This window comes from Dipodomys ordii, unplaced genomic scaffold (assembly GCF_000151885.1).
Source record: "Dipodomys ordii isolate 6190 unplaced genomic scaffold, Dord_2.0 Scaffold37, whole genome shotgun sequence".
NCBI classification, from domain to species: domain Eukaryota; kingdom Metazoa; phylum Chordata; class Mammalia; order Rodentia; family Heteromyidae; genus Dipodomys; species Dipodomys ordii.
In genome coordinates, this window is record NW_012267253.1 from 10404304 (window position 1) to 10429146 (window position 24843).

Sequence of the window (24843 nt, forward strand, 5' to 3'; positions counted from 1 at the left end):
AGGGATGTGAAGGGTAAACAAAGGAGGAGGCTGCAATGCTTGGTAAGAAATGTATGCATTATCCTGCCCATGTAATTTTAACCCCTCTGTACAGTGTGTTCACAAAAAATAAAATTAAATTAAAAAATTAAAAAAATCAAAAGAATCACTTGTATTGGAACTACATAAACAAATCAGCTATTCTCACTTTAGTTTCTTAATGAGCCACCCATAGTTTTACAAAAATACTCTTTCTTATTTGCCAATGATTGTTACTAATTTCTGATACTCATAAATTCATCTGAAATGAATAATCCCCATATTTTAGGGCCCACTATAAGATAGAAGTGAGGAGGGCACTTGCTCAAAGTTATTAAGGGCCACGCTATGTAAGGCACAGTGATTGACAGCAGTCCCCAGCTTCATAAAAAACTTCTAAAATATATTAAATATATTAAGGTGGCAAAAGGATGATACTAAATCAAGAATGGGATTCTTCTTTAGGTAGACCCTCTATCTACATAAGCCATACATCTATGAGAAGATCCTGGTTGCAATATACTCTAGTTAATGATCAATGTATTAATAAAGCATTAGTATGGTTATGCTATACTGATACCTTAGAATATTCCAGTAGTACTTATAGTTTTAATCCTTTAGATGTAAAAGAAATAAATTGGAGGATGGAAATATTAGCTCATCTTAGGTCGCATAAATACCCATTCTAGCTAGGGAGCTGAGGTTCAAACCTAGGTTTGCGAGATTCTAAAGTCATTCACCTTAACTAATTTCATGTAATGAGTTTTCTAGAATAAGCATGTTTATTTTCATCTGAGTAGAGTTTTGAAGCATTGCATCAGAAAAAAAAACTTGTATCTTTAAAGAATCTTCTACTTCTCATGCTTTGGTCAGCTTGAATGGTCAACTGAGCATATTATATTCTTACCTGGGGCTTCACAAAACCCTGGAGGTAACATGAGTGGTGCTCTCAGCACTCAGCCTCCAACTTCTCTGTACACAAACGTTTTAGTCAACGAAGATTAAAATCTCAGTTTCCTGTTATTTAAAATCACATGCTTCAGAATAAGTTATTTTCATTTTAAAGTAATTAATTTTAAGCGTGTTTCCATATTGATAATTTTCATGACAAAAATAGACCCTAACATTAATTATGGTGCCCAAAATAATTTTCCTCTAAACTTAAGCATTTTGATCTAGAGAGCTAAAAACAATGGTCTATCATCACATAATAGAAATTAAGAAGAAATGCAAAAATGCTCATTTTGTTTTGGATAGATTTAAGAAATTTTTCTTCTTATCAAGGTTGAAACTTCATAAAGTAATAAATATGCATTTCCATCAAGTCTTTCTGTTCTTTTAATTTGAATTATGTCTTCTAATTCTTTGTGTCATTTTATCTTTTCTATTACTTTTCTATTCTGGGAACAACTTGGACTAAATTTTGAACTTTAATTCTATATAACATCATGTCCTTCATAAAGTGGAACAGAAAGTGTACCTGGGTTACTTTTTCACAGTTTTGTCTGGCAGAGTTAATCAGAGATTCTGTTATTAATTTTCATACCTTAATTATGGAGTTTGTATTACAACCTGGTATTACTTTGGCTCTCAGTCTGGATTCCTAAGTGCTATCCTATTTATCTATTTCAGTCTTCAGCACAAAGCTTGGAGCGTACTAGTTATTGTCTGATATTGACTACCAACATATGCATGTGAGGGCTAATAAAAAAAAAGAAGATTCTGATTCAATTGAAATTAAATTCCCACCAGTAGGAGCTGAAATTAAGGGGAAATGTTCAGTTTTAGACATTGCTCATTGCTGATTTCTGTTGGGCTGAAAAATGTCATCTTCTACAAAATATATCAATTTCTCAGAATTAAAATGTCATCAAGCCCCCTACCAGACCACGTGATGCTAGCTTGATATTTGAAAGCAATAGAATGCATAATGCCAACTGCTGATACGGTTCCAGGTGATGGGGCATCTACTGGATATGATGGGGAAATACAAATCTGTGGGTTCCCTGAAAGGGTGGTTGCTCTGGCCAGAAAGCAGATTCTAGACAAGAACTCACCAGATGCTGTATGGACTAAAGGGCTGAATTCCAGCTCCTTGGAGACCTGACCAGATGGGAATCCTTGAACCCAGGCTCAGATAGGAGTGTTCATGGCAGGATGCTTGGCTTCTGCACCAATTACTTAGTTCCTTTACCCCCAGGGCTTCAAATCTACAACAATGTACTTCCTCTTAGCAGTGTATGAAGACAAAGATTTATAGAACTTTAGAAACTATTTCCAAATACTTTTCTGTGAGTTCTTCTTCATAGAGTTGGCCACACAGTCGAGAACTGTAAGGTAAGCATTATGGTCTTATGTAGGCCCTTAGAGGAAGAATGGTGTGTTCATTCACAAAGGAGGCAGCTCAGTATCAATTAGAATGATGTGGGGGGAAGGGGTTGGGGTACATGATAATTGTGCAAAATAAGGCATTTAAGAAATACTTCCTACTGGTTCTTCTCACCTATAAATCTTTCTTTCTCCAAACTTTCAACTTGCAGATACACATATGTTTTCTTTCCCCTCAAGACTTCCACAGTTTTGTCTAGCTATCTTTATAAAATTACTCAGAATACAGGAAAAGAAGTGTGATTACACAAAGATATTGATGTCATCTAAAACGCAATTAAGGTCAAGGATTCTGTAATTGGATTACTTAGGTTTGAATTTTAGCTGTGCTACTTAGTAATTTGGCAGTAGGTTTATCACCTAAGTTCAAATTAGTAGTTAGGTGAGTCACACAACTTGCACTGTCACCATATCTAATATCAAACAGTGTCAGTAACAAACATAACAAATACTGAAAAATGAGAGTGGATACCTACATAAGATTTAAATTAATAAGTATGAAAGAAAAATACCAGAAACAAGAAATATTGTTTTTCTTGTATGAGTTATTGATGTTTGAATTACTGAATATCAAGTAACTTCATATAACTACATTCATTTACTTTTCAAGAAAAAAAAACACTGATCTGAAAGTAAAGCTGATGTAGTAGGGCACCTAGCTATTAAGTATAAGCCTCTAGGTTCAATCCCCAGTACTACAAAAAAGAAAAATATGATAAAATTTGTTTTACTATATTACTGATACACTTAGCAACATGTCTATTAGGTAACCCTCTGATATTATCAACATTACATTTGAAATAAAACTAATTCCAGGAAGAGCTTGATTATTTAAAATCATTCATGAAGGACCTAGGGTAATTGCAGGCACAGTTAGGCTCAATGTGTTACATACTAATGGGACGTGCTTGTTGGATCTGACTCAGGACTTGCACATTCCTAGCAAGTAACAGTCTACTCAGGTATGGAAAAATCAAAGTTAGTATTCAGTCCTACTACTCATTGCCTGATGGTTTGCTGTAGGATCAGACTTTCCATTTTTATAATTAAATTACCGTTATTACTTCACAGGGGTCATCAAAAGACCCCTAAAGAAACTGAGATTTCTTTTTTAAAAATTTATTTATTTATTTATTTATTTATTTTTATTGTGAAAATACTGTACAGAGGGGCAAGGTAATGAGTACATTTCTCATCAAGCATTGTTGCCTCCTTTGTTTCAGGAAGGGGAAACAAAGGAGAAACTGAGATTTCTATGATCTGCTGCTCTTTAAATGAATAGGGACATGTGCAACTGGCCTCTGAATTTTAATGTCATGTCTTGATTATAGAAGAAGAAATATACTTCAGTATTTCTAAGGTTTGCAAAAAAGTAGTTGACCCTACTGAATTTTCCCCATTGTTTTGGTAAAACTGTCATCTTTCCTGTTTTAATTCCAGCATTGAAAATTTTGTTCTAGATTTGAATTTCTCTGAAAAAAAATACTATAGGTCCATTTTCGTTCTCTCTAATTGAGGCAATTTAGACTACATGAGTTTAGAAGAAGACCCACTTTTGAGAAGTAGCCCAGAGTAGCTGGAAAATGGTCATTTACCATCAGGACAGAATGGTTAAGTCCAGAGAACTGAGCCTCAATGTATTTTGTGATTATGTTGAAGAGGTTATTCTTAACAGATGGATGTACAAATTAGCTTTGTTCCCACTGGAGTAATAAAATGCCTATAGTAAACATTTGATCCAGCTTGGAAACTTTTATCAGTCAGCTAATATGAACTTAACATCCATTGCATATCCTGTGCCTTGCTTTTTGGGAATGTCTTCATATTTCCCTGTTGGCTGTGAAACTTGCAAACATCTTAAAATAACCCATTCAAGTGCTTCAAATCATGATATATTTCCAGGCAAATGGTAATATCAAATAGAGTTAGAGAGTAATACACTAAAAATACACAAATATGCATGGAAAATATTTAGGACAAAGTTGAGTGGGGAAGTAAAACACAGCTCTCTTCCTTAAAGAAGAAAGGAAGCATATAAGAAGGAATGGATTGTAAAATGCTGCCGATCAATTTAGAAACAATGGCAATTGAGTAAGAGAGGAAAGCCAAGAAAACAGGAGCCTCAATAAGGAGTCTGGTAGTAAAACAAAACACAGCAACAAACCAGGACACTGGGGAGAAATTGCTCAGCCTTTAGAGCCACATGAGGAGGTCCCTGACAATCAGGACACTTTCCTTTTTCCCACATGGTGGGATTGTCCATATTTTTAAAGTTCCTATAGGCCAACTTTTCTTATAAGTCACAAAGTCTTTAATTTCAAAACTGGAAAAATAACCTAAAATAAAAAAAATATTCGTTGGGTATTTGCTCTCACATGTAAATGATGAGTACTCTGTTTCTCTCTGATCACAGAGGGAAATAAGCACAGAAATATATGTGAAAACCTAAATCTGTTGAGTTGGGTATACCACAAAATAGGGAACAAATTGAGAATTCTGTGAATTTTCCTCCCATTCTGTTCTGTCAAGAAAAGATAGGTGCCAAAAATATATTTTTCACCAATGACATATTTTCACTGGTGAATATTTCACCTTTTCCCATAAGTATACTGGTACATTGTGGGAATTACCGTGCAGCCATTGTATTGGAGAGAGGGCCATGCTGGTTGTGTTGAGAAATCACCCATTCATTTCTCACAGTGAGGAAAAACGCTGATCTAAGATTGGATATTGCCTCTACTTCATCTACCTCAAAACATCTTACAAATTCTTGTGATAAAAATCTCCAAGTGTAATTAAAGGCTGAGCTGACCTAATTAGGCTGATGAAATTTTCAGTAGGGATTTATTTCTCTCTAGAATTCCTCTTTTTTTTTGCCTCTAGAATCTTTCCTTAGGCTCATTTTGAACAATTCTTTGCAGCAACTTTTTAAATTACCTCATACTGGCACAGTTTCCGCTGAAAGAAGTGACTATAAAATCTCCAGCAGGTACATATGACCAAAAGCAAACTTCCAATAAAGATTCAAATCTACATTGTTTTATGAATCTCATGGTCTTTTCCTTCTCTTTCATTTTCATTTCCAAATCAGCAAAGTATGCTAAAGTATGCTCACCCCTCAGAAGAACAGATGTTTTAAAGAATTTTGGACATCAAGAGATTAAGAATTACACAGTACAGAAGCAAATTTTGTGGGAAGATTAATACTGATGATGCAATATGCTTCTTGGTGGACTATTTACTATAAAAGTCCTCATCATCACAATATTGGGATGAAAACATACACTGGTAAGACTTTCATTTGAAGATTTAAATATCTCTAAAGAGCATTTTAGGAGTTAACTGTGATATCTTTATACAGGAAAATGTTTTTCAAGAGGTGTAAGGTGAATGGGCAGGGCTAAAGTTGTGCTCAAATGAACTCTAAGCATCTGACTCAATGACATGAGTCCAGAGTTCCTTCACATCTCTCTCCTATTGTAGCAGATACTTAATGACCCTGCTTAATGAAATTTAACTTCAAATGATCAAAATTCTTTTTTTGTTTTTGGCTTTGTTTTTTGTTGATCATGTGGCCTGAACTCTGGGCCTAGGCGCTGTCCCTCAGCTCTTCAGCTCAAGGCTAGCACTCTACCACTTGAGCCACAGTACCACTTCCGGCTTTTTCTGCTTATGTATTAAAGAATTAAACCCAGGGCCACATGCATGCAAGGCAAGCACTCTATTAGCCCCAAATGATCAAAAATTCTTAATCAACATTTTTCAACTTTTATTCATTGCTATGAAAAACACAAAGCACATAAACACATATTCCTGCCAAATTGTATTAAAATTGCTTTTATGAAATTCAGAATGTAAAGTATATTTTAATGGCTTACTATTCTCCAGGAACTTCATAGATTAGGCTGGGTATAATGGCAACTATGATTGACAGTTTTCTCTTCATTTTGTTTGAAATTTATGTCAGTGAAAATTATATTCAGTCAGTTCAAACAGATCTCCAAAGACATTTTTGATTAATTTTTGGAAAGCTATAAACATTAAAAACAAAATTATCTGATCATACATTTTAGAAATACATGTCTTCTCATTTTAAACTAAGTACTAAATGAAGTTCAGATTAGATTTTGTAGATTTATAATTTTTACTAATTTCATCTTTTTTTTTTTAAATTGAAAACCACTCTAATGAAAGTAAGGTACACCAAGTCTACGTCTCATTTTACAGAATCAAAAGTCATATTAGGAAATAGAAACCTACACTGGTTGTAATGAAAAAATAATATTGTATGTTGTTTCCATAAATGAAGTAATTTTTAAGAGAATAAAGCCATGGATTAGAAAGACCAGTAGGACATCTCTTGCTATATATCTTGAGTGCCATTGACTACATTGAAACAACCATTCAAATGCCATAATTCATCTGTCAAGATTCTATGCTCTAAACTTGAGTTATTTCTTCATTGGTTTTGTTCTAGTAACTCCTCCAGGACCATTTCTCCATTTCTAAAATGAGATTAAACTTGGAGAATGAGTTCTAAGATTCTTCTTAGGCCAAAATTTGCTCTATGTTTCAGTCAAGATATTTAAAAAAAAATCTCTCCCAGATCTAGTTATCCTGTGAAGTACTAGACTGCATACTAAATTTAACATAAAATATTTCGGTCAATAAAGTTATAATTAAGGTATCATGCATGTAACATGCTATGTAAGTATAAGCTTTGATAAGCTAGGAAGTGTAAGCATAGTTTAGGAAAATATGTAATACTCTCTTAAGAGAGATTTGGTCCAAATGAAAATTGGTAGACTCCTTCCTTTGCACAATTTTACAAAGCTGACTTGCCTAAAACAAGATAATTTTACTCAAAGTTTGTGGCACTTTGTCAATGTTTCATTTTAGAGATAGGAAAAACAGGGCATTCTAAACAATGGTTCAGACACAGGTAGATACTAGGGATCACATAAACCTCTATGTTTTGATTTATAGACTGGTTGTCAAGGCACTTTTCTATCCTTTACTACATCAAAAGGAAATACAGGGAAATATATTACACAAATCAAGATGAAATTGGCAATACTGGTAACCAACATGTAGACAAGGCTGTGGAAGCCGGGGAAGTGGGAAAGGCACCATCAATAGAGAGAAGTGGTTTATATCTCAAATCTAAAGAAAAGGAAAGAGTATCTGGGAAGCCCTTTGCTATGTTCCCCTACCTGCCAAATAAAATGTCACTTAGAAGAATAACCTACTCATTTTTATCTATATGCTATTGTAGTTTTGATGGCTAAAATATTAATATGAAAATAGAGAAGTACTAATATATACTAATAAACAGTTAAACTAACAAAAATAGAGAAGTATTAATACATACTCATAAGCATTTAAACTGTAAAGATGTTAAGCTGAAGCCCAGTCAAATTTGAACCTGCCATTTCAGATTAAGGCACATAGCTAAAGCTTTATATATGAAAATATGTTCTTTCAGATGTAGATGAAGGCAATGTGCCTCAACTGAACTCAGGGAATCCCTGTTATTATTATTATTACTGTTGTTGTCATTATCTTACATGATGCTCCAAAAACTCTTTAGCTAGATTTCCATTTCTTGAAATTATGTTCCATTTTCCAATGTACTGTCACTCTACCCTCTTATAGATAAAGTAGGACATAAAAGTCCGAAGTATAGAGTGGGTTGTATGAGGGATGGATTTGGCCCCTAACTTCCAAGAAGAGGTTTCAGGAAACTTCTTTTAATCATCATGATTTTCCTAACCTGAAATAATTTCTCTTTTCCCACTTGTCAAAATCATAATGATTACTAGTAAGTTTTAACTATAAGTAGTAAGTTTTAAATATAGTTAGTCCCCACGCCAATCAACTTTACATCTTAAAACTTCATACTATTAAATTGTAGTCATACAACCTTAGAGAAAATTCAGGCTTTGGTAGCCAGGTGAAATTGGAGTATACCTAAATAATAATTAAAAACAGAAGCTTTTAGAGAAGATATTCACATGAATAGGAATTCAAGACTTTCTGATCATTCCCACAACATAACAAATTACAATTCTATAAAAAGGTACAACAGGCGGAGTGCAGTGGGTCATACCTATAATCCTAGGTCATACCTATAATCCTAGCAACTCAGGAGGCTGAGATCAGCCTCTGAGATCAGAGGATTGTGATTTGAAGCCAGCCTGGGAAGGAAAGTCCTGGAGACACTTACCTTCAAAGAAGCCAGAAGTGGCTCTGTAGCTCAAGTGGCAGAGTACAAGCCTTAAGAAAATAAATCTCAGGGACAATGCTCAGGCCCAAGTTTCAAGCCCCAGGATTGGTGGGGTAGGGGTGGTGGGGCAGGCACAGAAGTACAACAGATAATCCACAGTTATGAATGAGGGATGAAGTTACTATTTTTAATCAGCTGACTTTTCTCAGGTAAGTATCAAGTAAACTCATCAAGCTCACTAATGACCCAACTTTATTCTTCTCACAAGATTTTTAAAAATAAATGAAAGAATACTTCATTGAACTGACTCTTGTTTTTCTCCTCTGGTTTGTTTCCTATAGTCTCTTTTTCTCTTATAGCATCTTTTTCTTTTTTTTTTTTTAAGTCTTTCCCTTTCCCAACTGTCAAGTCATTCTTGTGAATAGAACACCTAAAACATTAAGCTCAAAATGAACAATTACATTTTAACATGTAACTTTCCACCCAGCTCCTCTTTTAGTTTGACTTTTTAATAGCTAATACACAACTATCTGGGCAGATCTCCACTGTGGATTGCTTACCGTGAAAGAGGAGGAGCTTCATACTTCATAGTGTTCTATGAGCTGCTCCCCACCCTGCCCCCACCAGTTTCCCAATCCCACTCAAACAATTCAAGATTAAATTTAAGATTGTGCCATTTGACTCTGAAAACAGCAGGTCTTCAACAGAGGCGCTTTCCATCCAGATCTGAAATGATGAGATCATGAGTTAGGAATGATTCTCGTGATAACAGTATTTACCTCTTTGAGACAGCCCATAAAGTTGTTACTGACTGGTGACCCTGGCAGGTCTGCCGTGCTGGGACTGCCTCCAACATAGAAAAAGTCATCAGACCCCAGCATAGTGTAATCTTCTTGTGTGTAGCCCGTTGTGGTGAGAATTCCATCCACTGATATTGTCACCTAGATAACAAAGCACAGGGAAAGGACACGCTATACTCAGACCTAGATACTGTAATCCTGGGATATGCCTGTTTTGTGTTTTGGTTTTATTTACTTTTTTGTTTTTCTTTATTTTTTTATTTTTTTTCTGTTTGTTTGGTTTTTAGTTTTAGACCTATGGAGGAACCCATTTTCATGTCTGTTTGAGGTTTATTCTTAGGTTCTATTCAACTAACCCTAAGAGATCTAAACTAGTTAGCACGTTAAGTGATTATTGAGCTAGTGTCAGCATCGTCCCTACTGCAACTCAAAAGTTATTCAGCAGACACAAAAATGGTGTTAGTAAAATGCTTCCTAGGTTAGTTTTGCTGGTGTTACGTATTAGTAAAGTTTAGTGGTCTGTCATCAACTAATCACAACGTGCACCTTGTTAACATAAAAGGCACAAGCTTATTTCCAGCAACGTCACTGTTTGCACTATTGAGCAGCAGGTGTCAGCATGCAAGTGCCTAAGTCCATGCCAAAGGAGGAGGAGAGGCAAATCAACCAGTAGAAGCCATACACGCCCAATGTAGCACATGCAGGAGGTACAGTTCAGAAAAGAAAGGAAAGAAAACAGGGAGAACCAAAAGAACAAAAACAACTGCTTTGTGATGACTGAAAGATGAGTGGGTGTGGCATCCCCAGCATTCCCAAATCAAGTCTCCATGCCATGCATCATGAATGGTTAGAGACTGGCTGAGCCTGCGGTCACTCAGGCCAGCCACCATTTTTTTTTTTTTTTCTTATTCCGTGTTAACCACAGCTGGATGCAAAAAAAAACGTTCGAAACGTTAAACGATGCCCCTACAGGTGAGTTTGAAAACAGAAGTTGACAGGAACAGGTAAAAAATAAGAAAAGTCAACAACAGATGAAAGGAAGGAGGTCAAAGTAAGCAGAAGAGTACCAACCGCAGTTCCTCTTTTGTTAATGATGTCTACAGTTAAAAGAAAGAAAGAAAACACACGGCAAACCCAAAATAAGAAACAATTAGAATGATATCTACCGAACAATGTAGTTTGTTTACCATAGCGTGTCCAATGCCTGAGTGCTTTGTGGAGAAGGGGGGAGAAAGGAAATTAAAAACTGTGAACAGAATAACGATCGTTACTTAAAAAATATGATGGTCTCTACCATGTTAGTACATTTTTTTTTTGATTCAGGTAACGGTTAGTAGAATGAAACATTCCATGAATGACATGTTAGTTATTAAGCATGTTAGTAACATAGAAAAAGGGCAAAAAAATTTTACAAGAAAAAAGCAGACTAACAAATAGGCCTCCCACAGAGGAAAGATTTTTCTTTTTCCTGCCATTATTTTTCATATCTTGCTGCTAGACAGAAACAGACACATGACAACGTTCCCTTTGTCTTCCTGGGTAATCCTGAGAGACATTACAAAAAGTCTATAAGGGATTCAAAGGCCTAAATCTCATGAGCTGACCACTGCTGCTCTACAACCATAATTGTTACCCCACAACCCAAGCCCCGCCCCCAGGCCCAGGCCCAGCCCCAGCAAATTAGTAGGAATCAGTTGGCATTTGCCCTACTACTCAATTTTACAGCACACAAGGACTCCTCCTCAACTTCAAAACTTCCTTCGGTCATATTGATGGACTTTAAGGGTCACAGTTTACTGCAATGAAACAAAAGCAAAAGATCCTGACACATAGAATGAGTAGAATGGATTTGTTTTTCATCTGTCCTGCCACACATGCATCCCGGCTGGATAAGAGATTCCTGTTTCCTTGGAGCTACCAATTCACAGCTTTGACACACACACATATATATATATATGTATATAACCTGAGCAAAGGCAAATCTAGAAAGTGGGCTCTTTGAGACCCACCCTTCCTTCTGGGTTTTCTCAAGTCAACCTCAGTCTCTTGAGGAGTATCTGAGGGGGCAAGGGGAACAAAACAAAACAAAGGAAAACCAAAGAGACAGACTTACAGGAAACTCATGATCTACAGCTACACTGATGGTGGGCAAACCTCTTCCAAGGCAGGTGAGGAGCATGCAGATCCCTCTCATGTCAACAAAGCATTAGAAGGGTCTTTGGGGGATGGCTCAAGAATCCTTCTGTTTTAAATTATCTGCCTTAACTAAATCTCCACTCCTAAAGCTCCTTTGTTTGATTCTCTAGCTCAGAGAGTTTAAGCCTTTCTGAAGCAGGAAGGAAAAGGTTAGACAATTAACAGCTCAGAAAGAGAGGGCTGTTTTAGTAAAAGGAAACAATCAGGTCACTCTGCAACTGTTCAGAGAAACAACAATGTTAAGGATATTAGCTTGGAATCAGCATAGACTGCAAAAAATTAGTCACTGTAATACTTCACATAATGATATATTGTGATATTGTCAAATTTCAAACGAAACTCACAATCAAAACAGAAGGATAGTCTATCCACTATCGTCCGCATGTATATACATATATATATGCATATGTATACACACTGTAATAATCTCCACTTAAAAATATAGTATATGTGGATGCAAAGATGTAGTAAATTGAAATTTTCTTAGTATATTGCCTTTTACAATCATTTATTTAAAAAATAAGAAAAAAACAGAAATTGGGTGCCTAAAGAGAAGCTGGCTTCTCCAGTATCATTTGGATTTTCACTTGAAGTATCTGTACTACACACACACACACACACACACACACACATGTATATATGTATATATATATATATATCTTTATATATATGTATGCATATATATATATATCTTCATGGAGAGATTCATCAGAAGATATGTAAACTCTGAAGTCATTTCTTCCCCTCAAGAGCTTCTGTGCTTCTGTTTGGGGAGTGGGAGTTAGAAGACAGTAGGGATCAGTGTAACCCCCATGTCACCAAAGGACAAAAAAGGAACTGTTATTAAAGATCCCAATGTGCATGCTTCCAAATGATCACTATGGAAACTAGAATTTAAAACCAGAAAATCAGAAAAACAAACAAAAAATACAAACACAAACACACACGCAAAACTAAAACTAAACAACAACAACAACAACAAAAACATGACAAAACCACGCACATCACAGGAAGGGCAGGGTGCAGGAATAGCCTTGCAGCCCTCGGGAGATTGTCATATGTCACAGGATCAAAACAGCCTTTGGGCCCCATTACTTTCTAGATATGCCCCTGCTCAAGTATGGCAGGAAGATTCATCTAAAAAAGAAAAAAAGAAAAAAAAAAGAAAAAACCAAACCAAACAAAAAAGCTAATTTATAAGCAACTCTGAGGAGCCCTGTATCATGTGGCTAAGGTTTTTCAAATACCGCGCAAAGAGCTGTAGCAAGAACCAAAGTCAGTTACTCTCTCTTATCCACTGCGCTGTTACCTGACGCAGATTCCTGGTGACTTTCACATCATGCCAGGCATTATCATTAAACTTTCCATTCACGGGCTCCACTAGTGCTTCAAAGGCCCCTGATCCCAAATTAATGACCAGAGAGACAGCTCCATTTTTCAAGGCAAGATTGACATAATCGGCTGATTTCCCAGTGTGAAGCATCAGTCCATTCCTCTGAAGAGTTTTAAAGGACAGAGTTATTTCATCACTGCTGCTTTGAATGGGGTTTTGAGACAAGTCGTAGCAGAAGTATTCAGATCCCTTGAAAGTGGCGATATATTCTTCTTTTCCTAAAGAAAAACAAGATATATATGTATGCATAAGTAAAGAAACACCATTGAAAACCAAAGAATTACCCTATGCAGCACATCTTAGACAAACACAGTGACAAATCACTTTAACCAAAGGAAATCTTTGTCCAATTGACATGTATGCAAGAGTCCTGTCAAAGAGTCAAGCAGTACTGTAGGTGGCAGTGTATTTTTAATAATCCTCCTCAGTTATGGGGCCAGCAATGACAGTAGCTAAAACTGACATTCTCGAAAATTCAATTAATTTTTAAGTATCACTGCAAGAGCTCTGATCACAGAGTTGCTCTGTGATATCTCCAGGGCATGAATTAGGTAGCATCAATGCATAGCGGATGGTTTCACTCTGCTGGCAACAATGGATTCCATGTTTGCACCGTTCTCTCCATCCAACTGATGAGCTATTTTAATTTTCTGTGCGACATTTATATGCAAAGATCTTTTTCAATGAAGAGTCAAATATTTTCATCACTGAGAGACCATAACAAATTATCCAGCCAGGAGAAAAAGGAGAGAAAATAACAGAATTTGACCTGGCAATAAGTGGATTTCCTACAATGCAATAGCCTGCCCTCCTTCCCTTATAGACGGAGTTACTATAGTTAAGTCCAAAGGATTGGTAATTCATTTCCTAGTCTCACCACACAGATGGTGAGACTGGCTTTTAGGAAAGACTGCTAAAAATTCCAGCGTATCATCTTGGGGATAGCCTGTAAATGAAGTCTCAGTGTTTTCTGCCTATCTCAGTCTTTACGATAGTTGGAAGTAGCCATGTGGATCCTATAAATGCTCAATAGTTCAAACAGAAATATGGTTATTCAGAAAGAGCAGTCTTCTCACCCTGAGGTGGTAAGTTTAACCAAGAGAAGAGCATAAACCAAATGTTCCCTTGACTTCCTACGTGAGCCAAAGGAAATGAGACAATATGGTTGAGAATCAGCTTGTGATGAACTATAAATGGATAATTACAAATAGTGCTGGAGAAAGTAAATGTGTCCCGCTTGCAATATAGCATAATTTTTTTTTAGCTCACTGGGACCTTGATGTACCAACAGGTGCTTGACTCTTATCTCCTCTGGCTAGAGGCTTTCTTACAACTTGGTTTGACTACGCAGCCCTGGTTGCCTTCAAACTCATGTTCATCCTTCCTCAACCTTCCAAAAGCTGAAATTACACATATATTCTACCAGGCCTGGCTGGGTGAGAGATCTATGTTTTACTTCAGAACTACTTTCACTTGGTAATTTAACCCAGTTCTTAGAATTGGAGCTCAAATGAAGGTTTCAGTTCATCAGGGCCACACTGATCTGACTTCCTGGATGTAGAAACTGCTGTAAGGACTAGAGACAGGTGAGCCCTGGCCCTAAGACAGTAAGTAAGCATCTGGGGCCTGTGACAATGCCTAAGCTATGCTAGAACCGTCACTGCCAGATAGTAAGTCATTAGGGGAAATAGTATCAGACAAAACAGACCCCATTTAGACAATCCAGTCCATAATACTAGGTCCCCTCCATTTATACATTCAATATTGTGATAGAACATTAACCAAGTGGTAAGTCCGGTGCTATTTTTTAATTGTTTTTTTTTTTTTTACCAGTAATTGAGTGGCCATAGCTGACTAAATTCCTGTATGTTCAAATACCAACAATACATACATACACTTATAGAGTCAGTTCATCATGGCAAGTAGCTAAATATTGAATGAATATCAGCACAACTGAATAGTCTTGCTATAAGCTAGGGAAAAGTATGGACCAGAACATGAGTTTAGAACCAAACAATTGTTTGGAACCAAATTATTGGGACAATTATACATCTTTTAAAATCTTGTTTTCTAGAATTGGTTAGTGATACCAGATTGACAGGAGGGTAGAATGAGACGATATCAGTACTGGTATCTGGTAAAAGTTGCTGAATGGTATATTTTCTCATTCCCTCTTATCTGATATGGTGACAAGTTATCAGTAATGAAGAATACAAACTACACAAACCTAGAATCTTCCCTTAAAGACCAGAACTGGACAAGGGTTTGCAACACCTACAATTCTATAAATACCATAGTCAAAATTAATACATAAAGATATAAATAAATATGAACATTATAAAGATGTTAAGTGAGGAAAGCAAGGTCACATTAGCAAGTATGACTACATGAATTGAAAGACCAAAATTATTTGGTTTAATACGATAATTTAAAATGACTACAGGGTTTTAATATACTGGGGAGAACCAATGCTTTAATACATATCACTAACTCTACAAATTCATTAAAGACCTAGTAAGTATATCAATAAAAATTTAAAATTTTGAAAACTTCAAAAGCTGATTCTACAAGTTCCACAGAAAAACAAAAATGAAGTCATAATTGACAATGTACTCATTGCTTCACTCATGCAACTGTAACCCCTCTGTACAGCATCTTTACAATAAAGTAAAATTTAAAAAATATCCAATGCATATCCCATGAAACTAAGAAAAATTGAGGGCATGAGTGGGGTTGGGAGCAATTGGGGAGAATGATAAATTGGTGATATTTATCAAAGTGCATTGTATTTATAAACTGGCATGTTGAATGATAACCCTTTTGTACAACTACTCAAGAAGTTATCTCTAAAGATAAGAAGGAAAAGAAGCCCCAAATAACCAGGATGAGCCAGAGAAAGAATAGGATTCAATTTTCCTGGGTAAGAGAGGACATTTATTAGCAATTTATCGATAAGGAAGTTGCATTGATTTAGATTATAGGAGAATAAATACAATCAAAATAAAAATATCCCTAAGAACACATGATAATTACTTTTTATTGAGTTATACAATGCACATGTTTTACTCATCTGGACATCTGGTGTGTGAACAGAATGAAATGTATCATTATGTCATTTTGTTCACAAACACCAATTGTAACTGGACTAAGGCTTAATTAGACAAGGATATCTGCAGATGGTTTTCAGGATAGGAAATCATGATACAAGAGTATATTAAAATTTATACCACAAACATAAAACATATGAATAAAATACTGATTAATTTATCAAAACTGAAATTAAGAATGTATGCACCAATAATTCCATAAGAAGGTAAAAAGTTATTTTTTAATGTAGGTAAAATATTCTGCCAACAAATGGCACCTCAGTTTCTGGTAAGCACTCAATGTCAATTTTTATATAATAATAGAAGAAATGAGCAAAGTAATCGACATTAAACTTTACAGAAAATGTTATATATGAAAAGATAATCTATTAATATTTAGAAAAAGGCAAAAATCAAATTATATTCACATGCTACTCTGCAGTCTTAAAATTGGTAAAAGTTAAAAAAGAAGAATTTAAATTTAGGAGAAATTATTGATTTTTTTTCTTGTGCACTGGTAAGGGTACTTAGATGAATACTGACCAGGTGTAATGAGTTTTGTTTGGTATCTTGCAATCCCATGGCATTTGTCACATCTGGTAAAGAACTTGGAGACCCAATCCTTCCTAAATACTTTAAATGGCTGAGCATGGGGAGTGATACCTCCATTCCCAACTATTTGAGAGGATTGCAGTTGGAGTGCAACAGGGGGTAAAATTTTGTGAAATCACATTTTAGCCAACAAACCTGGCATGTTTGTTCACAGCTGTAATCCAAAGACACAGAGGAGAGCCCATGTGAAAATAATGAGAACTGAGATCTATCTACAAAATAACCAAAAGCAAACAGGAGTGGACCCATGGCTCACATTGTAAAACGCTTGCCTTGAATGGTTCACATTGTAAAGCACTTGCCTTGAATTCAGATCATTTAACCAACAAAAAACAAATAAACAATAATAACAACAAACAATAAACTTCAAAAATTTCAATATTTTTGTTAATATTTATTTTTCTGATTTTTTATAGTAAGTGATTAAGCTGGGTTCTGGTTTCTATACATATGTATACATTGCCTACGGTGAGATTTACTTTTTGGAAGGTTAAAAGGGAAAAACATGGTATAGTCCCATTAAATACTCAGAATAGGTCTTCCAAGTTAGATGGAACTTTAGAGACCCATATCTACTTCGACCTTCAGTTTATGACAGTAACCAAGTGAAGTTATGTTGTCAAATGAGTATCAAGTCAAAAAAGAAAAGCATGCCATTAAAAGAAACAGGACAAGAATTCAGCCTCATGATGGTAAATCCAATTTCTGTCTAACATACCATGTCAACATGTATTTTCAGAATAATGCTCTAAAAACAAGGAAAAGAGATAAAAACAATTTTGTGAACATGCACCTAAGTACTGTTTTTTATTTTAGTACCCTGAGTCTTGTATGCTCGTTTATCTGATTTGGGGAAGGGAAGGGACTAGCAAAATGGAAGAATGCCATTAGATTTCAGTACTATTTACTTTTTAACCCCTCCACAATTTAGATAGAACTACACAGTTCTTGGTTACATGCTTTACTGTGGGAAAGTTTGCTGGAAGAATTAGAATATTATAAAATACTTGATATGCTGATTATATGATCTGAATTTACCAAAGTAATAGAAATAAATTTAACTTCTCAGTCCAAAACCACCTAAGTGGAGCAGTTATGGTATATAAGAAATATAACTTCCCAACCAGAATAGGTAAAACAAAGTCAGCAAACTCTTTGGAAATAAACCACATATCATTCATCAGTGTAGAGAACACTTACAAGGCCCATTTAAGCACTGATTGCATTTATAAACATTCTTAGAAAGACGGCATGGTTTTGTGCTTCTGTGGTGGTCAGCTCACATCTATTTTTGTAGTCCTACTTGGACAAGTTGGAATGTATCCAAATAGTCACTGAGGTGATAAATAGCTTCTGGTTTACATCAGATGATACCTAAAAACTCTGTAAAGGCAATATGATAGCATCTTCAAAGATGAGGAAGCATATCCTCCAGAAGAGTAATGTCATTTTGTAGTATATCAAAGCTGTAAGCAGAATCAAAGTGTAAAACATATATGAAAATATAACCTAATATGTTGGTCTTCTTAAGCGTTATCCATAAGTGACTATGCCACTGCATGATTCATAAACAAATGTCTTATTCCAGAAAAGACTTAAAATGATCCAATTAATAACATAGTATAAAAGTTGTTCAGTCGTTGGTGTAAAAGTTATTCAGTCACATGGTAGCAAATTGAACACATGAATGCGTTTCCACAGGAATCCCTAAGTTCTACTTCATAGGAAAAGTTAGCAGACAAAGAGAGGTTGAAAAGCGTTCACAGAGAACTTGATTCTCAGGACACTGATCCTTCCTATTTTCTGAAGGAGTTTTCATTTGACCTTATATTTCCACTGAGATTCACCAGATAAATAATCTGTAAGCAAATCCACCTACTTTCCAAAGGTGACAAATGGGCAGAGAGAAATCAAGTGGTGATTTACATGAAGAATGTCATGCTGTTCCTCGAAGTCAATAAACTGGCTCTTGTCATTGCTCTTGATTAATTCACTTTTCATATCTAATCCAAAATTACATGGGTTTGTAAGGCTTCCCTATAATCACATGATTCACCAATTGTATTCAACACAAAGTAGATGATACAATCAGCAAATGGTAAAAAAAAAACAAATGGACAGAAAAGAATAGCTTATGAAAGACCAGTTTTAAGTACATAAGAAAATTGTGCCAAAAACATGCTTGATTAAAGAAGAGTACATACTTGAAGTTTACATTATAAAATTAAATGATAAACCTAGCTCTTTTAGACTGTAAGATAGGGTAAGTTTAACAAAATAAGGAAGTTTGACGATGAAAAGTTGTATCAGGTTAAAGCCTCAGTTTCTACAAAATTGAAGAGGAAATAGCATAATTTTATTTGTCATAAAGATGTGTAATTTAGGAAACAACTAACTGAGAATTATAAGGACAAATAGTCTAAAAAGAGAATATTTACTCTTTTCTTAGATTTTTCAACCTGACACATGTAAAACATTCTGAAATCCCAAGTATGGTGGAACACATGTAAATTCTGAGGTCAACTGCTCTAGTTTTGCAGCAAGAAATCATGTTTCATAAAATACTCATTGGATATTATTTTTAGGAAGCCAATCCTAAAATAAACTGCCAAAATTCCAAAAAGAGGCAAACCCTTAGCAATAGACTTGAGATTATTCAATATGAAAGCTTAACTTAAATATGATTAAGTTGAATGTCCTCACTTATTTTAACAGGACCAGGGCCCCCCGCAGACAAAATCATGATCTTAAAATTAATTGGGAGAATACCAGGACACAATCCTTGACCCCTTCATTCTACACTCACACTCCTTAATTCCTACTCCTCGAATGATATGTTTCTAATTCATGACCAAGATACACAATGTAGCTTAAATTTAAGCATATTTCATAAAAAAGTGGAATATGGTCTCAAACTCTAGTACATTAATATCTGTGTTGTTATGCAAATAATTAGCATATCCACATAACCACAAGTTTTAGCAACCAATTATGTCTTGTACTGATGTCCGGACAGTTCTACATGGATCAAGTAACACACAAGGAATGTCATGGTCAAGATCCCTGGCAATCATAATGTTTTAGTATTGCAACAATGAGATGTCCCAACAACTAGTAATCGCACAAATGAGATGCTCTTGTTTTTCAACCTGGAGGAAATTACTATCCGAATTAAAACACAGCCTGCTTCATTTTCAGAATTTATGAATTCTCTGGAACTAATTATAATTACCTAAAAAGTAAGAAATTATAAGACTAATATTATGTTCACAGAAAAATTTTCTGAATTCTTTATGTATAGCTACTCCTCATTCATATAAAGACTATGACATATATTATTACCCATCAGAAATAACTTTAATACTAACACAATCATTGTAATATATACTGGACAATTCATTTAACCAAGTTCCAAAGAGCATGTTTATTTTCTACAAAATCAGATTTCAATGACCTTTAAGTCCAAAAATCTATAATTTTTGTTATTCAAACACTTTAGACATATGGTAAACTTTAAATGATAGAATTTGTTTTTTTTTTTTTTTTCAGTTGTGAGGCTTGCACTCATGTCCTGGGTGTTGTCCCTGAGTTCTTTTTGCTCAAGACTAACATTTTACAACTTTGAGCAGCAGCACCACTTCTGGTTTTCTGGTGGTTTATTGGAGATAAGAGTCCCACAAACCCCACAAACTTTCTTGCTTGGGCTGGCTTTGAGCTGTGACCCTCAAATCTCAACCTTCTGAGTCGCTAAGATTTCAGGCATGAGCCACCAGTGCCCAGAAGAATTTGATTTTTAAGATTGCACCTTGAAAGAGAAATGTAAAGTTGAGAACTTCAGAAATAGTAGTTAAAGGAAAATTGCTTTACAGTACATGATATCTTAAGAGGTGATATGCATACTTCTAAGGAACAGTGACATTAATATTACAAGAAATTTGTGAGAAATTGAGAAGTTTAGGATGCTCCCCAGCATCCACATGCAGAACAGATACTGTAATGAGATCTTATTGGTGGGAATCATATTAGATCCACATTACACCACTTTAGAGTATCATTCAAGAATATTGTAAAGACCTTGTGTCTATTACACAATGGGTTAAGTGTTATAGAAAAAATATATCGATACCATGGTACTTTGCTTAAGGGACAAGTAACCAGCTCAATTACTTTGCAGCATTTTTTAAAGCCTAGAAAAAAAATAAAAGAAAATGAGAAAGCTGAAAGCTGATGAGTGAGTAGATGTGTCAAATATCTACTTAATATGCATCCCACCAGACAGTCCAGACTTTAAATGAATGGATATAATCACAGATATTTTATTCTCAACATGTTTCACATTGGGCAATAATACAATAGGATTCTCTGAGGGGTTGAAACTTAGTACCTGTCTTCTGAATCAATCTAAAGGGTGAATATCTGCTGGTAAAAATCTAAAACGTTTCGTTATAGTGAATAAAGTTAAGAAGATTCATGCAATTGCAGTCAAGATTCTTTCTTGAAATATTGTGACTCATGAGCTGTTGTACTTGAAAACAATCATGACTTTAATATGTGACTAGATTCAATGAAAACTACTGGACTTGGGCTGCCACACTTCCATTTACTATGGCTAAAGTCAACTTGGAAACTCTTAAAAATAACATATAGGAATGGAAGTAATATATACTGGTAATTTGAAGTCCGTTGCAATAAAAACATGAATAGAAATTCATCAGAAGAAACAAAGAACAAAAGTTATCTTGGTATCTTCAATGTCTGAGGTAAAATAAGAAGTAAAAACATATGGTGTAAATGTGATGAAGAATTATGCTTGGATGAGAACAGATGTATTTATGTAACTCCACTCATCTCCCTGCCTCTTTAGAGGATTGGCCAATGTTTTGGGCTGTATTTTATTGTGTTTCTTTTTCTATCTATTTATAAAAATAATACAATGTTTAGTAAATTGTTACACACTGAAATCAGCCTAAATTAGGAACTCTTTGCTGGCAGAATACCATTCTTTGCACTAGTGAAGACAAATAGCAATGCTAGAAAATCAGGGAATATCGTTGATTTCAAGAAAAAGATGAATCCAGAAGAAGAACATGCCAAGCACCTACTACTATATTTGTTAGTGAGAAGAAAAGGAATTTTCACTCAGAGACTATTCTTTTTTTTTTTTTTTTTGGTTGATCCTGGGGTTTGAACTCTGGGCCTGGGTGCTGTCCCTGCACTCTTCAGCTTGAGCCACAGCACCACTTCTGGTTTTCTAGTGGTTTATTAGAGATAAGAGTCTCATGGGCTTTCCTGCCTGGGTTGGCTTTGAACCACGATCCTCAGATCTCAGCCTCCAGAGTAGCTAGGATTACAGGTGTAAGCCACCCGTGCCTGCAGAAACTATTCATTTTAAAAGTATATACTAGCTATTCACAGTTGCTAGATGATAGTCTAGATACTAAATCATATCAATAAACAAAATCCTCAAGGTCTTCTCTTTTGTCAATAAAGTGAGAAAGAGATGGTAATAAATGAGTAAAACATCAAATGTGACACTTAGAAAAGAATGGAGAGACATAAGGAAGTGGTAATTACTTGTGCTGGGCCATTGATATTGATAACTAGGAAATCTTTCTTAGAAGATGACACGTAGCTGGGTCCTATTGCCGAGAAACTACTTGTGGGATGACCTAGGACAAAATAATCCTAAGAAGAAAGGACTCAAATGGAAGCCTATTATAATGAAGAAATACATTGTTCAGTGCAGGACAAGAAAATAATCCTGTGAGCACTGATCATAGTTGAAACTTGGTTGCTGTGGAACAAAGGTGACAGGATCAGAAGTGTGAGATGAGAATAGGCTATGTACAAATCTTGATCAGACTGTTTGATTTCATTCCTTGTACAACAGGAAGCTATTCCATTGGAGTGTTATCTACTGGAGTGATGCAGACCAGCAAGTGATATGGTATGATTACATTCCAGAACTATGGCTGGACAAGCTCTGGGCAGATAGGAGAGCAAGATCACTCACACCACCAAGATGTATGAAGTTATAGACCACAGACGGTTCAAAAGTGGTGTTAAACCAACCCCACATTCAAATCCCACCATCATATTCTCAACATTCAGATACTTACCTTAACGTCTTACTGCTTTCATCAGTAAATAAAGGCAACAGTACTGGCATCTGTATCATACTCATTACAAAGATGTAATAATTTATTATAAATATATATGTTTATTAAATTCTCAATACATGTGATATAAATGTAAGAGTATTTATTGTGTCTATATTCCCTTGTTCACTGCTTTCAAGCAGGTGTAATTATTTAACAATATTTTGGGAAAACATTGAATATCTGGGTGGTTTGGTTAACAAAAACTTCATCCAATTTATAAGTTTCAGCTGAGATTTGCTTTAAATTTCACCCATCATCCTAGCTGAGTCAAAAGGAGAGTGGACAGTATGCCTCCAGTCATCTTCCCTCCATAGACCTGGACCTTTCACTTTATTAAGAAGGAGCTAATGGAGAGAAGAGTAAAGCACAACAATTATAATTGCATTCCTATTTCTGTTGATTGTGCCTGTCTCTCTTATGCTCCATGACCCCTGGTACTCTTCATATATATATATATATATATATATATATGTTTTTTTTATAAAAATACTGTACAGAGGGGTTACAGTTATATGAGTAAGGTAATAAGTACATTTCCTATTGAGCATTGTTACCTCCTCCTTTGTTTTTCCCCTACCATCCCTTCCCTCCCCACCTGTCCAACTCCTCCCTCCTCCCTCCAAGTTCTAAAGTTCATTTCCAATGTAGTGTCTTGTACATTTCACTGTTCCTATGGTATACTTTCAAATGCTTTGTGGAAGCTCCCCATCTGCAGTTAAGAAACATTAAGGAATAGAGAGAGATTCATATGGCCCAATCTACTTTATCCTTTAGCTCTGCTTTTACACTTAAGCCCATAGCATTTGGCTAGTCATCCCTTGGCCCAGCAAATGTACTTATTGCCACCATTACCGGCCATATGGTTCAGGTCAAAGCCTAAACTGCAGACTCTTAGAAATGGATCCTGCTTTCCCAAAGTATAAAGAGTACTCTGCCAATTTTCTTTCTCCCTCCTCAGAAAGATACAACTTCAGCATACAAAATGATGAGTTAAGTATATCAAACACCAACATTTCCCTCTTGCAGGCATATTCATGCCCTTGTCCTGTTTCTACAGAGGTATTTTCCTCCAGTTATCTCTGCTAAAGGAAGCACACCTTTCTATCACCTTCACAGGCAACATGCTATTTGAAATGGTTCTTTCATATTGAAGGCTACTAAAGCTCCCCTTTCAGGAGATCTACTCAACTATTTTGAGAAAATTCTTCGCTCAACACATTGTATAGATAATATCAAACCTGCTATATACGGTAGGCAATTGTCAATGTCAGCTACAGTGGTCTTTGTTACTCTTAAAGTAGCTCTTATATTTTAATGAACTATTTAACACTTTTAAAATGTCAGGTTTTATTAAATCTTTTATTGCCTTCGATATCATTAAGTCCAATGTATTAATTTTAGAAACATTTAGTTTGATAAAGTTCATGAAGTACAAAAGAAATAAAATTATTGTAAATAGAGGGAGAAAAATTAATGCATCTCTTGATGGTTTATACGTTCAACAGGCTTGTACCTACACTTTTTGAAAAATTAATTTTGGCAATTTCACTCTTTTTAACTCTAAGATATGTATTCAAATTTTTTTTCTTTCAGGTGATTGTTTCTAACACATTTATAAGATTATTTCTTTGTTTCTTTGTATGTCCATCCCCCATGGTATAACCCCTATTTTCACTGTATTTGAGGTTGGTATAATTTGTGGAAGGGAAGGGAAAAAACAAATCATTTAAATAGGGATACAGGTGGTTCCATTGCAACAATGAGATGTACAAGTAGTTATGTGGAAAAATGATCTTTACAACTTTGGTTGGGGGGGGGAGGGGGAATGAGTGGGAGGCAGGGGAAGATGGGAAGGGATGGGACGGGGAAACAAAGGAGGAGGCTACAATGCTTGATAAGAAATGTACTCATTATCTTGCCCATGTAATTGTAACCCCTCTGTACAGTATTTTCACAATAAAAA

General features: G+C 35.4%; 1 protein-coding gene across 4 annotated transcripts in view; it reads right to left on the reverse strand.

Annotated features, from left to right (window-relative positions):
• Nucleotides 1-24843, reverse strand: part of Nrxn1 (neurexin 1) — a 1024002-nt gene that overhangs the window by 630314 nt on the left and 368845 nt on the right. For 2 of the 4 annotated variants that reach the window (XM_013018015.1, XM_013018014.1), the window contains exons 5-7: nucleotides 12938-13239; nucleotides 10620-10643; nucleotides 9412-9573 (exon numbers count right to left, since the gene is read on the reverse strand). In XM_013018015.1, coding sequence (XP_012873469.1) covers nucleotides 9412-9573; nucleotides 10620-10643; nucleotides 12938-13239 — 488 coding nt within the window. Of the gene's footprint in view, nucleotides 1-9411; nucleotides 9574-10598; nucleotides 10644-12937; nucleotides 13240-24843 lie in introns of all 4 variants that reach the window. The other 2 variants (XM_013018011.1, XM_013018013.1) reach the window with 2 other exon arrangements.